General features: G+C 35.8%; 1 protein-coding gene across 1 annotated transcript in view; it reads right to left on the reverse strand.

The window, feature by feature from the left end:
* LOC121380876 (reversion-inducing cysteine-rich protein with Kazal motifs-like) overlaps window positions 1-14,460 on the reverse strand; it is a 127,783-nt gene that overhangs the window by 80,630 nt on the left and 32,693 nt on the right. Inside the window, exons 3-4 of the mRNA XM_041509882.1 lie at window positions 11,907-11,981; window positions 7,898-7,934 (exon numbers count right to left, since the gene is read on the reverse strand). Of these exons, the coding sequence (XP_041365816.1) occupies window positions 7,898-7,934; window positions 11,907-11,981 (112 nt within the window). The remainder of the gene's footprint in view (window positions 1-7,897; window positions 7,935-11,906; window positions 11,982-14,460) is intronic.

Below are 14,460 nucleotides of genomic sequence, written 5' to 3' on the forward strand. Positions count from 1 at the left end.
CATTACATTAACATGGATTCCACATATTAACCTGAAACCATGTCACCTATATTGACTTTCTTAAGATCTCCTAGGACAAAACACATGTATTTTTCACCATCTGCCATTTTGCTTTTTTTGTGGAATACTCTTCAAGAGGGGTGGAAGCCTCCTAAGTATGTGACGTAATTAATATGGTGTCATGAAGTGTGCGTTATACCTTAGAGCATATCTTGACATTGTTAGATTAAGTGCTGATCCACCCTTCTTGAATATGGAATATATAAACAAGCAAAATGGCAGTTGGCAGAAAACTGCATGTATTTTACTCTATGCATTCTCAGCAAAGTCGATATTGCTGACATCGTTACAGTACCGTATGTGGAATCTGTGTCACAGTAATTGATTTTTACACAATTTATGTCTGGACAGAATTTGGGGAAAATTTAATGGTAATTACGGTAAAGGTACGAGAGTAATTTATCGTAGTGGTTAACAATTTGGTTCGACTATAGCGCCGTGAACAGATTTATAGTGGTGACCTTTTTTCTGAATCTGTAGTGATTATAAATATCACTGGCTCCAAAAATTAATACAAACTTCCCACAGGACCTATTTTAGCTACATATATGCCCCTACACTAGAACTTGACTATTTGTAACAGGATATTTTTAATACCAACATTATTTGGCAAAACCGTGTTGGCTCGCATGTCACATGTTCACAACTGAAAGCATAACTCCCATGTTTTTTAAAGAGGATGCATTAGTCCAAAACCAGATTGCTATAACATTTTGTAATACACTCCATAACTCCATTTTATTTAGAGCATATTACATAATTATAATATTTTCAAAAGTAGCTTTCAAAAAATTAAGTTTCTTTACATTTATTAAAACATTTTTAACTTGCTCTGGCATACCATTTATGAACACAGAGATATGCAGTTTAAAAAGTATCACTTGGTATTTATACAACAATTATAAACCTGACAATTAACTTCAACATAAAAATTATCTTGGTATTTATACAATCCATGAAAGAATTTAAAAGTTATAAGCAATTATAAACCTAACAAATTTTAACATGAAAATTATCTGAAATTGTAAATAAAAAATTAAATTTTAGCAATACCAGAATACTGTGTAAAGTTGCTTATATCATTTCTACATACATCAATAGATGAAAAAGAAATTTAAAAATTATAGAAAAGAAAAGCTGAGGTAATAAACAAGTTCAACTTTATGACGGCACTGATGGCAATTGTTGTCATTGAGACATAAATTGTGTCATTGGTAAGGTTCCTCAACATTAGTTGCCAGTATATAACATTTGTACATTTAAAATATGTCTACATTCAGAAAAATAACATTTCAGTCATGTTTATTTGCTGAAAAGTCACTTTTTAAAACAATTGCCACAGGCAGTCTCACAACTGCTGTTGGTTGGCCATTTCACCCACAGCAATTCTTTTTTCAATTGCCGTGGGAGACATATTCTTAAGTTGAGCCCCAGACTAGCAAAATCCACACTAATTATTATCTACTTTATATTCTTCATGACAAGACTTTTATTTGTCACTTTCTATTAAAGCTCATGACAGGTGACATATATTTGATAATAAGTGGTAACTTATTTATTATTATATATGCCAAATTTGTCAATTCAGCAATAAAGACATTAACTTAGTGACAATAATGCATAGACCAGTAATTATAGCTCACAGGTATTTTCCCACCACTCACCATGCAAAGAAACCTTTGAAATTTATTTTATTCAGGCTTTGTGGGAAATGTAGAAACCTATCAATCAAACTCTGCTGGGGGTGCCTTTCATTCTAAGTGAGACATTTTGCCAACAAAAAAAGCTTACTTTGTCCCTGCGCTGACAAGCAAAGCTGCATTTTGTGTTCTGCCTTTACTTGGCTGACAAGATGATTGAATTCTGGCTGTCAGAACAGACAGTACACCGGCAGGTAGTCAATGTCTTTCTCTATCCCAGTGGCCATCACGTTCTGACAGACAGTACAAACCCTTTCTGTCTCTCTCCATCTCTTCCCCTCACCCAATCCCCACCTCCTTTCCCTTTATGCTGATAAACATGTAGTAATCATCTTGAATAGTATTCAGAACTTTTGAAAGGTCAAACAAACTTTCTCACTGGAAACTATACATATAATGTAGAGAATTTGCTTGTTTATAGACATACTCAAATATTTTAGATATATATCCATGGATAACAACAAAAAAACACCTATTAAAAAGACATGCTGGTAACTTGCAATGAAATTTAAATCATTGTTATACATTATTATTTGAACTCTTAATTTCACAGAATTATACTACCACCAGGAGTGGACAAAAAAGTTTCTAGGGATGGGGAATAGCATTTAAAAAGGGAACCCCCAGTATTCAAAAGTATGCTAACATTATTATCAATATGCATGGTACTCTTACACAGTAATGTTACAATACTGACTGTTCCCCAATAAATGCTTTGTACATGTATTCATCGGTTAAAAATGGTGCACTTCAAATTTGGGGGTGAATACTCTCCCCTTAGATTTGCACCTGACAATAATAAGTACTGTATAAATAATCTGGATTAAATTCAGTATTTTTATTTGTATCCATTGCAAAACATATGTAACTGATGGAATATAGCGGGTTTCCTGAGAAGACTAAATTTTAGAAAATGTTTTTAATCCAATTAATGTCTTCCTTTGGTGACTACCAGATAACCGGAAATGTTTGTGGTTTTTTATGTTTGGATTTTCAGGGTAAGTGGGCAGCCTCGAAAATATAAAGCTGCATGGGAATAGTGTATTGAACACACCGGGTTATTATAGATGTATTCTATAGAGTAAAATATAAAGCTGCATGGGAATAGTGTATTGAACACACCGGGTTATTATAGATGTATTCTATAGAGTAAAATATAAAGCTGCATGGGAATAGTGTATTGAACACACCGGGTTATTATAGATGTATTCTATACAGTAAAATATAAAGCTGCATGGGAATAGTGTATTGAACACACCGGGTTATTATAGATGTATTCTATACAGTAAAATATAAAGCTGCATGGGAATAGTGTATTGAACACACCGGGTTATTATAGATGTATTCTATAGAGTAAAATATAAAGCTGCATGGGAATAGTGTATTGAACACACCGGGTTATTATAGATGTATTCTATAGAGTAAAATATAAAGCTGCATGGGAATAGTGTATTGAACACACCGGGTTATTATAGATGTATTCTATAGAGTAAAATATAAAGCTGCATGGGAATAGTGTATTGAACACACCGGGTTATTATAGATGTATTCTATAGAGTAAAATATAAAGCTGCATGGGAATAGTGTATTGAACACACCGGGTTATTATAGATGTATTCTATACAGTAAAATATATAGTCTATAGAGTAAACAGTATATAAAGCTGCATGGGAATAGTGTATTGAACACACCGGGTTATTATAGATGTATTCTATACAGTAAAATATAAAGCTGCATGGGAATAGTGTATTGAACACACCGGGTTATTATAGATGTATTCTATAGAGTAAAATATAAAGCTGCATGGGAATAGTGTATTGAACACACCGGGTTATTATAGATGTATTCTATAGAGTAAAATATAAAGCTGCATGGGAATAGTGTATTGAACACACCGGGTTATTATAGATGTATTCTATAGAGTAAAATATAAAGCTGCATGGGAATAGTGTATTGAACACACCGGGTTATTATAGATGTATTCTATAGAGTAAAATATAAAGCTGCATGGGAATAGTGTATTGAACACACCGGGTTATTATAGATGTATTCTATAGAGTAAAATATAAAGCTGCATGGGAATAGTGTATTGAACACACCGGGTTATTATAGATGTATTCTATACAGTAAAATATAAAGCTGCATGGGAATAGTGTATTGAACACACCGGGTTATTATAGATGTATTCTATACAGTAAAATATAAAGCTGCATGGGAATAGTGTATTGAACACACCGGGTTATTATAGATGTATTCTATACAGTAAAATATAAAGCTGCATGGGAATAGTGTATTGAACACACCGGGTTATTATAGATGTATTCTAACAGTAAAATATAAAGCTGCATGGGAATAGTGTATTGAACACACCGGGTTATTATAGATGTATTCTATAGAGTAAAATATAAAGCTGCATGGGAATAGTGTATTGAACACACCGGGTTATTATAGATGTATTCTATAGAGTAAAATATAAAGCTGCATGGGAATAGTGTATTGAACACACCGGGTTATTATAGATATATTCTATAGAGTAAAATGCTTACACACTGGTATGAATGAAATGTGTCGAGCTCAGATTAAACACTACACAGTCAGACTTAAAAAACATCTGACACAAATCTTAATTGGCTTTTGATGAAACCAACAACTGATCCATTGTCACACTAATAACATACAGTATTACTCAATTGCAATTGTATGCTCTATTAATTGTTTAACTTTAAGCAAAGGCGATAACATGAAAACTTTTAATGTTGATTATGTACAGAACAGAATATTCAATGTGCTAAACCACGGAAATAAAAACAAGTCAAATCTTGAAAATAAGAAACCTCAAAAGTTTTTAGTCCTCAAACCATGAACATTTTAGACCACAAAAATGTCTGGTTAATCAGTATGAGCATAATGTGGCAATGAAATAGAAGTAGCATTGTTTTACTGAACTTGCTGAAAAGTTTATCACATAGAAAATGATAAACTTCTGAATGGTTTACAACAAACAATGAACCTGTTGAAGTTATTGCATTACATTGTATATTAACATACATGTAGTATTCAATTCATAGAAAGAACACATCAACCAAAGCTTTGGTTTTGCAAGTCTATTTTAGCAGACTGTTCCTAATATTCATATGTTTATCTGGTCTGACAGAACTATAACATGTGATCCCTGCACTGCTTGTCTAAAAGGATCCAGATCTTGAAAACACAATGTCAGGTGTCAGCTTTCAAAACTAACACATACACAAATAACTAAAGCATCACTATATAAGAAATTATCACCATCAAGTCAAAGCCAAAAAGACTAATATTTGATAACTAATAATTAAATATGTTTGACCTACACCAGATATTTTTTTCATTTATGATAAAAGATTTACAAACAGTATCCACTAAAATGTAATTATAGTAATACACTTGAGTACTTTAAAAATATATTACACACATCAAGATATGAGAGGATTAAAATGACCGACTGACTATTTATGGCAAAGCAAAATTTGAGACCGATTCTTCCATCTTGTTTGATAGCATTGCTTTTCTTTTTTTTTGCTTTTTTTTTAAAGTTAAAGTTTGTTTTGTTTAATGATACTAAATAGATCACAATTATTTATTAATCATCAGGTAATGTTGGATGCAATGTATCAAACATTTTTTTTTTTTTTTGACACAGTCTTAATATAAAGGAAACCACCTACATTTTTCCATTAGCAGCAATAGATCTCTTGCATGCACTCTCCCATAGACAGGACAGCACATACTATGGTCTTTGATGTACCAGTTTTGGGGCATAAGTTGAGATAGGAACCCCCCCCCCCCCCCCCCCCTTTCCAGAGAACATGTCTGTCCACAAGGGGGTTCGACTGCGGCCAAACCACCTCAAGCAAGAGTTCTAACAACTGAGCTAGATCCTGCCACTCACGTAAAAGAATGATACAGTTGGGGTTATTTTAACGACACCACTAGAGCACATTGATCTATTAATCATTAGGTATTGGATGTCAGACATTTGGTAATTTCGACATACAGTCTTAGAGATGAAACCTGCTATATTCTTTCCATTAATAGCTAGCGATATTTTATATGCATCATCCCACAAGACAACGTAGCACATACTAACACCTTTGATATACCAGTCATGGTGTACTGGTTGGAATGAGAAACAGCCCAATGGGGCCTAATGACAGGGCACATTTATAAAAGAATGAAGACCTAATGTAGATGTAGCTCTTCCCGAGTTTTGGTTCATAGGTACCGGCCTCGGTGGCGTCATGGCAGGCCATCGGTCTACAGGCTGGCAGGTACTGGGTTCGGATCCCAGTCGAGGCATGGGCTTTTTAATCCAGATACCGACTCCAAACCCTGAGTGAGTGCTCTACAAGGCTTAATGGGTAGGTGTAAACCACTTGCACCGACCAGTGATCCATAACTGGTTCAACAAAGGCCATGGTTTGTGCTACCCTGCCTGTGGGAAGCGCAAATAAAATATCCCTTGCTGCCTGTCGTAAAAGAGTAGCCTATGTGGTGACAGCGGGTTTCCTAAAAAAAACAGTGTCAGAATGACCATATGTTTGACGTCCAATAGCCGATGATAAGATAAAAAATCAATGTGCTCTAGCAGCGGCGTTAAATAAAACAAACAAACTTTTTTGGTTCGTAGGTACACATACAAATGGAAAAGCATAACACTGATTAGCTGTGTTCTCCATTTCCATCATGCAATCTAAGGCAGCACCACAAACATTTTTCTACAAACAAGTTTGACCATTTGGTATTCTACTGCCTCCTGTGTTTGCTGCAAGCCACAAGCATTCCCAGGGCTTGCCATCCATCAGCGAGTGACATGTGCCAGTGTTTACAGCAGTCACATGAACCAGCCAGGCCAGCATTCATTCTCTCCACAACACAGCAAATACCAGGTCCATTATTGTGGCAGTGTTTAGGTGCACACAATCACCCGTTTCACACTGGCAGTTCAAGTCAAGCTGTTGGCACCCATTTACTTTTTATAACCTAGTCTGTCATTTCTCTACCCCCACTCTCCAAAAGTAAAAAACACATCAAAACACTGCACTGGCAATGATGTATGATTAATTATATGTTGTATGAGAAATAAAACATAGGTCAGTCACAGTATTGAAACTTACAGCAGTACAATTAAAATGAATGAGATAAATTTCAGGTTACCAGAAGTAAAATACAGATTCATTTTTCTTTTTACAGCTACTATATAAGGCATGCATGTAGCATATTGAACACAATCAAGTACCATGTAGTAGAAGTACACATGCACTGGCACATAAGCCTTTTTTCCATTTGTTAATTTTCAGGATAAATAAAGAGAGAAATGTTTTGTTTAACGACGCTCTCAATTTTCATGATAAATCAGATATAGATGTACACTGTCATGGGCACCCAGGATTTACCACGATGACAAAATTCTGAGAATGTGTTTGATATCTGCTGTCATTTAGTCTCATGTGTGGTGTTTTCATTAGTATATTAATTCTGCATCTTCCATTTTATTTAAATGTTAATATAAATAATTTTCAAAAATAATATTAACGACGTAAAACCTAAAAGTGAGTGCAAGTGAGATAAATTAAATACACTGTATAAATACCAATTAACTAGACGAGGTTGATATTTTATATATTAAAAAACACTCATGACGAATTCTATTTTGCCTATAATACTTCTAAAATAAAATTTTCATGCGATATGTAGTAAATTATGGTATTAAAGTCACCTCCATCGGTAATATGATGTCATCACGATTAGCACAAATTAGTTTTACAACACACATTTTAAACTAAATCTTATGAAAACGTCTTGTTGGTTTGTAAACAAATGACCCATTAACAGCAACTAGAGACCTTGCAAATTTGCAAATACCTTTAAATTTGCATACCATTGCATTATTAACTGGGTTAATACACTAAATTATCACATGGGTTTATGACATGGATATCATGGGTAAGTTATAGGATAAATATTCTTATAATCTACTTACAAGTTAGCGTGTAACATGTTTAATGATATTCTGAGTGAAAGCAGTTGTATGCCTGACATTTTGGTCATCACAGAAGGCTTTAACTAGGCTAGCCTGACACATAAAAACAATCGATACTCACCAGGTACGTTTACACTGATGCAATGCCAAAACTGCACCTGAAATCACAAACAAAATATTCATCATTGCAGGAATAAAATTATTTATTCAACCTGTTTCAATACATCAAAATAATAATAAAAATACTAAATAAGGACAGACATTGTACATTTAATCAAATTAAATGTAATTAAATATAAGGCATGCATGTAGCATATTAAACACAATCAAGTACCATGTAGTAAAAGTACACATGCACACACAAACAGTCAAACCTTCCCAAGTGGTCACCTGTCTTAAGTGGCCACACTGTTTCAGAACTTACCTAACAAGGAGGACATACTTCTCTTAATTAAGTGGCCATGATAATTATTTTTAAATGGATTATTTACAAGGTACTGGAAAGAAACAATCATCAGACATTCACTGTCTACCTGGTAAAGTCTCAAACAGGTTGTCAGTTTTTAGGAGCTAATTTTTACAATAATATTCACAATATTTCACAGTAATTTACAATATAAAATCATCAGTCAATAAAATACATTATTTCTCAGGTTCACTGATTTGGACCAGAAAGGAAATCGTATTAATGTTATTATTTAGTAAAATCAACATGTTCGCAATGTTGAGACAGCAATATTTATTGGTATAAAGTTTGTTTTATTTAATGACACCATTAAAGCACATTGATTAATTAATCATCAGCTATTGGATGTCAAACACTTGGTAATACTGACATGCAGTCAGAAGAGGAAACCTGTAGGGGTGTGACGAATACACATGGTGATCAATATGATACATATCACGAATATGAGGTGATAAATATGAATATGTATTCACATCCATGAATACAAAAGTGAAAAGTTTTTGCAGAAAAGAAGAACAGTATTTGAGGGGTTTTAAAAGTAAAAACTGCTTAATCATGGGTGGGTGGGGTTTTTGTTGGGTTTTGGGGTGGGCTGTTTTTGGTGGTTTTTGTGTGTGTTTTTTTTGTGTGTTTTTTTTTTTTTGGGGGGGGGGTTGACAGAAGCAAAATCAAGGTACATGTAGGGTACCAGTCCAATGCACTGAACAAAAAAAGGATTGGTCTATGTACTTGATCTACTACAAAACCGGTCTGGACATTATCAAAACAATTGAATTGGTATTGTGTTTTGGTTAGTGTGAATTAGAAACATAAATTGTACAGTTAGCATTACATATATGTATTCATGTATTCAGTTCAGCTAGTGATGCAACTACAATATAGATCACTGTTCCATGCACCGAATATTCGAGTATATTGTTATACCCTAGAAACCCGCTATATTTATTCATTAGCAGCAAGGTATCTTTTATATGCACTTTCCCACAGACAGGAAAGCACATACCATGGCCTTTGACTAGTTGTGGTGCACTGGTTGGAATGATAAAAAACCCAATCAGTTGAATAGATCCACTGAAGTGCTTTGATCCTGTGACACAAGTACCTCAGGCGAGCGCTCAACCTACTGAGCTAAATCCGGCACATATTTATTGACATGGGCGAATAATGTCATTAATGGACAAATAAATGATTTACTGATATGAATTCCTAACAGATATTTCCTTTAGAATCATGTTACTGCTTATAAACATCAATTTCATTTACAAAAAATCTCAATGTATCACAACTATGCTTTTCAATTGTAGTAAATGAATAATGAAACACTGAAAACACCTTGATCATTGGAAAATCTTCATGTACGGTTAAATCTGACATAGGCATGTTTCACAAATATGCACTGAAACACAGAAGTTTATGTTTATAGTTGACCAATATATACTGAACCCCAAAAGAAACGCGACACATGTGTGGCTGAGAAAATATGTTTCAATTTATTAATATCAAAGATAAATTTTGAAAAATCTGATAAAGTCAATTTATTGGATGCACTTTGACCACAGTCTCTGGGTCGTTTGCCTGTGTTCAGGTAGTGGGGGGATCCAGCACATCGAGATTGTAGGGCGTGACATGTTCAATACCGTGTATGTCCTCCCTGGGTGTTCAAAATGGCCATACACCGTCGGTACATGGAGTGCACGAGGCGGTTCACAAAAGCCATTGGCACCTGTGCCCACACCCTCAGGAAAGCCGTCTCCAGTTGCACACGAGTTGTCAGCCGTGGGACCACCTGGTTAAGCCGTCTCTGGATTTCATCCCACAGGTGTTCAATCGGGTTCAAATCAGGGCTGAGAGCCGGCCACGGCATGGTTCTGATGTTGTGCTGACGCAGGAAGTCCATGGTGATCCTGGCCGTGTGGGGGCGAGCATTATCCTGCTGGAACACGTGGTTATGGTGACGCGTGAAGAAGGGCACTATGTGAGGTGTTAGAATCTGGTCAACGTAGCACTGCGCTGTGATGCCATTCCCTCTGCCTGCACCAACATTTTGGAACAAATGGGGCCCAATTCTCTGATTCAGGCCTATAGCACCCCAAACCATGATGCTTTGGCCACCCCACGGGTCTCTCTCCAGGACACATGCGTCTCTGTAGCGTTCACCCCTCCTACGCCACACCCTCACTCTGCCATCCGAGTTGGAAACACAGTACCGGCTCTCGTCAGAGAAGACTATCAACCTCCATTGTTGATGCCGCTACTGTAGTCGTGTCTGACGGTGGCGGGTGGTGAGGACAGGTCCTCGAGCGGGACGTCGGCAAAACAGGTTGTTGGCGGCCAGTCGACGTCATACCGTGTCATCACTAATGGGTCGCTGTCCAGTGCCAATGGTCGCGCGAGCTGTCATGCTGGCCGTTCTGAAGCGATCATGGAGGTGTTGCCGGTTGATGTAGCGGTCCTGCCTGGGCGTGGTCACCCGGGGGCGCCCGCTGCGGTGACTGTCTGCAGTGCTGTTGGTGTTGATGTACCGCTGCTGTAGACGATGGATGGTGCTGACATGGACATTGTAAGCGTTAGCAACAACCAGGGCACGCTGCCCGGCTTGCAATTGGCCGATAGCTTGTTCTCTCTGCGCTGCTGACAATCGGGTCATACCTGATGCATGCAAATTACGAATGCCAGGAACGCGGTTCAAGTTGGTTTTTATACCCATAACCTCCACGAGATGCACGTGCATTTCGGTTTTCATGACAATTGTTTGCGACTGCCACCCACGGCCTTCGAGACAGGTGCGTTTTGGCGTGTCGTTTCATGGAAAGTTGAAAGGGTACCTGCAATTTGGGTCTCAGTCATAAACCAGCATGTCTTGTAATATTGACAGTTACATCCCCGAAATAAATTGTTATAATTTACCATATAGAAATGACATTTAAAAATCTCGCGTTTCTTTTGCGGTTCAGTATAGTAAAATTAAATTTATGTCATAATGACAGTTTAGTGCTGACATAACTATCTACACACCAAAAGATAATTGTTTTGTAAATTCTAATTGCCATACCAGAATTTCACTTGGTGTTTACACCTGCAATACTGCATTCTGATGTTTCTACGAATCTGGACCAAGGTGCCCAATTTTTATCATATTCTTTGAACTAACAACTTTTGTGACACTCAATAGCTGATGTGTATTTTTGTGCTGGGGTGTTATTAAAATTCAATTATTCCATTCTTTGAACTGACAGTTTTTGTAAAATATAAAATAAAAAAATTGTCTTTTAACTTTTAGAATATTTAAAGGATAATATGTCAGGTTCCTCTTTCTGCATTTTATATTTGTACACACATATACACTGTTATACACTGTAATATATTACAAAGGTATAATAATAGCCATTTTTCAATCTTATTTGCAGTCTTACATGTATTTTGCATACAAATGCTGTGATTAAAAATAGTGTTTTTGTCACCACTAATTCTAAGAACAGTAAAACCCCACAAAACAGGACACTATGTAAAGCAGAATTCCCTCAGAATCAGACACTTTTGACAGTCACTTTTTAAATATCAGTACAGAACCTTTCCAAACTGGATACCCTTTAAAACTGGATTCTTTACATGGTCGCGTGTTGTCCGGTTTAGAGGGGTTTCACTGTAATTGTATGTGACTTACCAAATGAGATGGACAGTGTTGTGCTGCCTGAATCAACTGTGCCAGTTGCTGTGTGTTACTAGTTTTCAATATAATCTGAAAAAACAACAATAATTACATACAATTACAAAATGTAAATGTCTCACCTACTAGTTCTGGGTGAGCAGAACATTTGGTCGAATCGTCTATTGAACTAAAAATTTAACAAGTTGTTTTCCAACAAAATAGCAATCATTATAATTAGGTTCCCATTTCATTTAACTTATTTTCGTGCTTATAGCCAATTAGGGTTCAAGCTATCTGGGCTGTCTGTCCAGGACAGTGGGTTAGTTGTTAATGGTTAGTGAGAGAGAAGGGGGGTAGTGGCCTTACACCTACCCATTAAGTAATTAAAACTCGCTCGGGGTGGGAGCCGATATGGGGTTGTGAACCCCGTACCTACCAGCCTTATGTCCGATGGCTTAACCACGATGACACCAAGGCCGGTATTATACATTTCCAAGCCTTTTTGGCTGGGAACCCATTGTTTTTGATAGGATTATTATTATTATTATTAGGTCTCCCTAGCCAGGGTTAATGCTGTCGGTAGCCAAATTAGTCATTCGCTAATTTTTACCAAAAATACTAATAAAATGTGCAAGTGGCTAAAATTTTGGTTAAGCCATTTTCTATCTTTTGATTACAAACAAATGGTTACATAATCTATCTGACACCTCAAACATAATAATAATACCAAATATTCAATTAGTGTAATAGCAATCTCATGACCGGTAACGAGAAATGGTGTCGTCCAGAATAGACCTACAGCGTAATGGTGTTTGCTTATTTTAATAATCACGGTTATTTATTTTAACAGGATGTGATCAAATGCTAAAGCTCACCTGTTACACCGTTATCTAAACCTCGCCAAATAACCACGATATCAAAACGTAGTAACCTGATATTCTATATATATTTGTAAGACTGTGAGGTAACATCTCAAAAGTTGGATATTAAATAAACCGTAAATTTCAATTTTATTATCATTTTTTTTTTAAATATCAAAAACAACCGACTGAAAATGAAATAGTTGTAAAAAATTGTTTTGTTTAATAACACCACTAGAGCACATTGATTTATTAATCATAGGAAAATAGTTTCAATAACACGTGAAGTCAGCATTCTTAGTCTTGGTATTTCACAGTGCTGACATTGATAACAGCAACATGGCGCAAATTACAAAATTGTTGGGGTGGGTCAGCTCAAGTCATAGGGTTTTATATGCACATTCAGAACAATCTGGCTACTCTTTTCAATTAGCAGCAAGAGATCTTTTATATGCATCATCCCACAGACAGGGTAGTACATACCACAGCCTTTGATATGCCAGTAGTGGTGCACTGGCTGGAACAAGAAATAGCCCAATGGTCCACTGACGAGGATGGATCCTAGACCGACCGCGCATCAAGCAAGTGATTTACCACTGGGCTACGTCCCGCCCCCCTCATTTAGGTAAATTACAAAACATATTTTATTTATAATATTTTCAATTTTTGAAGCAGTTTAATTCTAATTTGTTCAGAATATAACATTGACTTTTCAATTAATATGTTGCCCAGTATATTGGGAATAAAACACTATATACGGATATTTTGTATGTTGTACCAAAGTTGAAAGAAATGTTTTATTTAACGACGCACTCAACACATTTTATTTACGGTTATATGGTGTCAGAAATATGGATAAGGACCACACAGAGTTTGAGAGGAAACCCGCTGTCGCTGTCGCCACTACATGGGCTACTCTTTCCAATTAGCAGCAAGGGATCTTTTATTTGCGCTTCCCACAGGCAGGATAGCACAAACCATGGCCTTTGTTGAACTAGTTATGGATCACTGGTCAGTGCAAGTGGTTTACACCTACCCATTGAGCCTTGTGGAGCACTCACTCAGGGTTTGGAGTTGGTATCAAAAATATATATATTTCCCATATTTCAAGTTATATAATAACCTTTTTATCCCATATTTGAAATTATATAATAACCTATTTTTATATTTTTTGTCTCAAAAATTATTTTATTTATTAATTTTTTCCCATATTTGAAGTCCTATACATGTGTAATTCTGTTTCTGTTCAGGATATGACATTTATTTTTCTATTAATATGTTGCCTAGTATACTGGAAATAAAACATTCCATATAGACATGTCATATTTTGTACCATAGTTAAGAAATAATAATTTTGTTATTGCTTTCCAAGACAACACATATAACCTATTTTCTGATTTTTTTTTTTTTTTTTTTTAATTATTATTTTTTAATTATTTTATTTTACAACTACCAGTAGTGTGGTTGACCATGTCGAAATTTAGGGTCCCGTAGGATTTTGATGCCCAAATTGAGTTAGGTTTAGATATCACACCATTTGAATGTTCGGATTATGAAAATGAAAGGTAACACATTTTGTTACCTATTTAAGTGATTCCTTAATGATCTTGACCATTTTAGAGTTATAGTGGTATATGTCGGCAATGGCTGCTCCAAATCAAAATAATCTAAGTATGACAACTGATAGTTTTACAAATGCCAGATAGATT

Source organism: Gigantopelta aegis, chromosome 9 (genome assembly GCF_016097555.1).
Source record: "Gigantopelta aegis isolate Gae_Host chromosome 9, Gae_host_genome, whole genome shotgun sequence".
Classification (NCBI taxonomy): domain Eukaryota; kingdom Metazoa; phylum Mollusca; class Gastropoda; order Neomphalida; family Peltospiridae; genus Gigantopelta; species Gigantopelta aegis.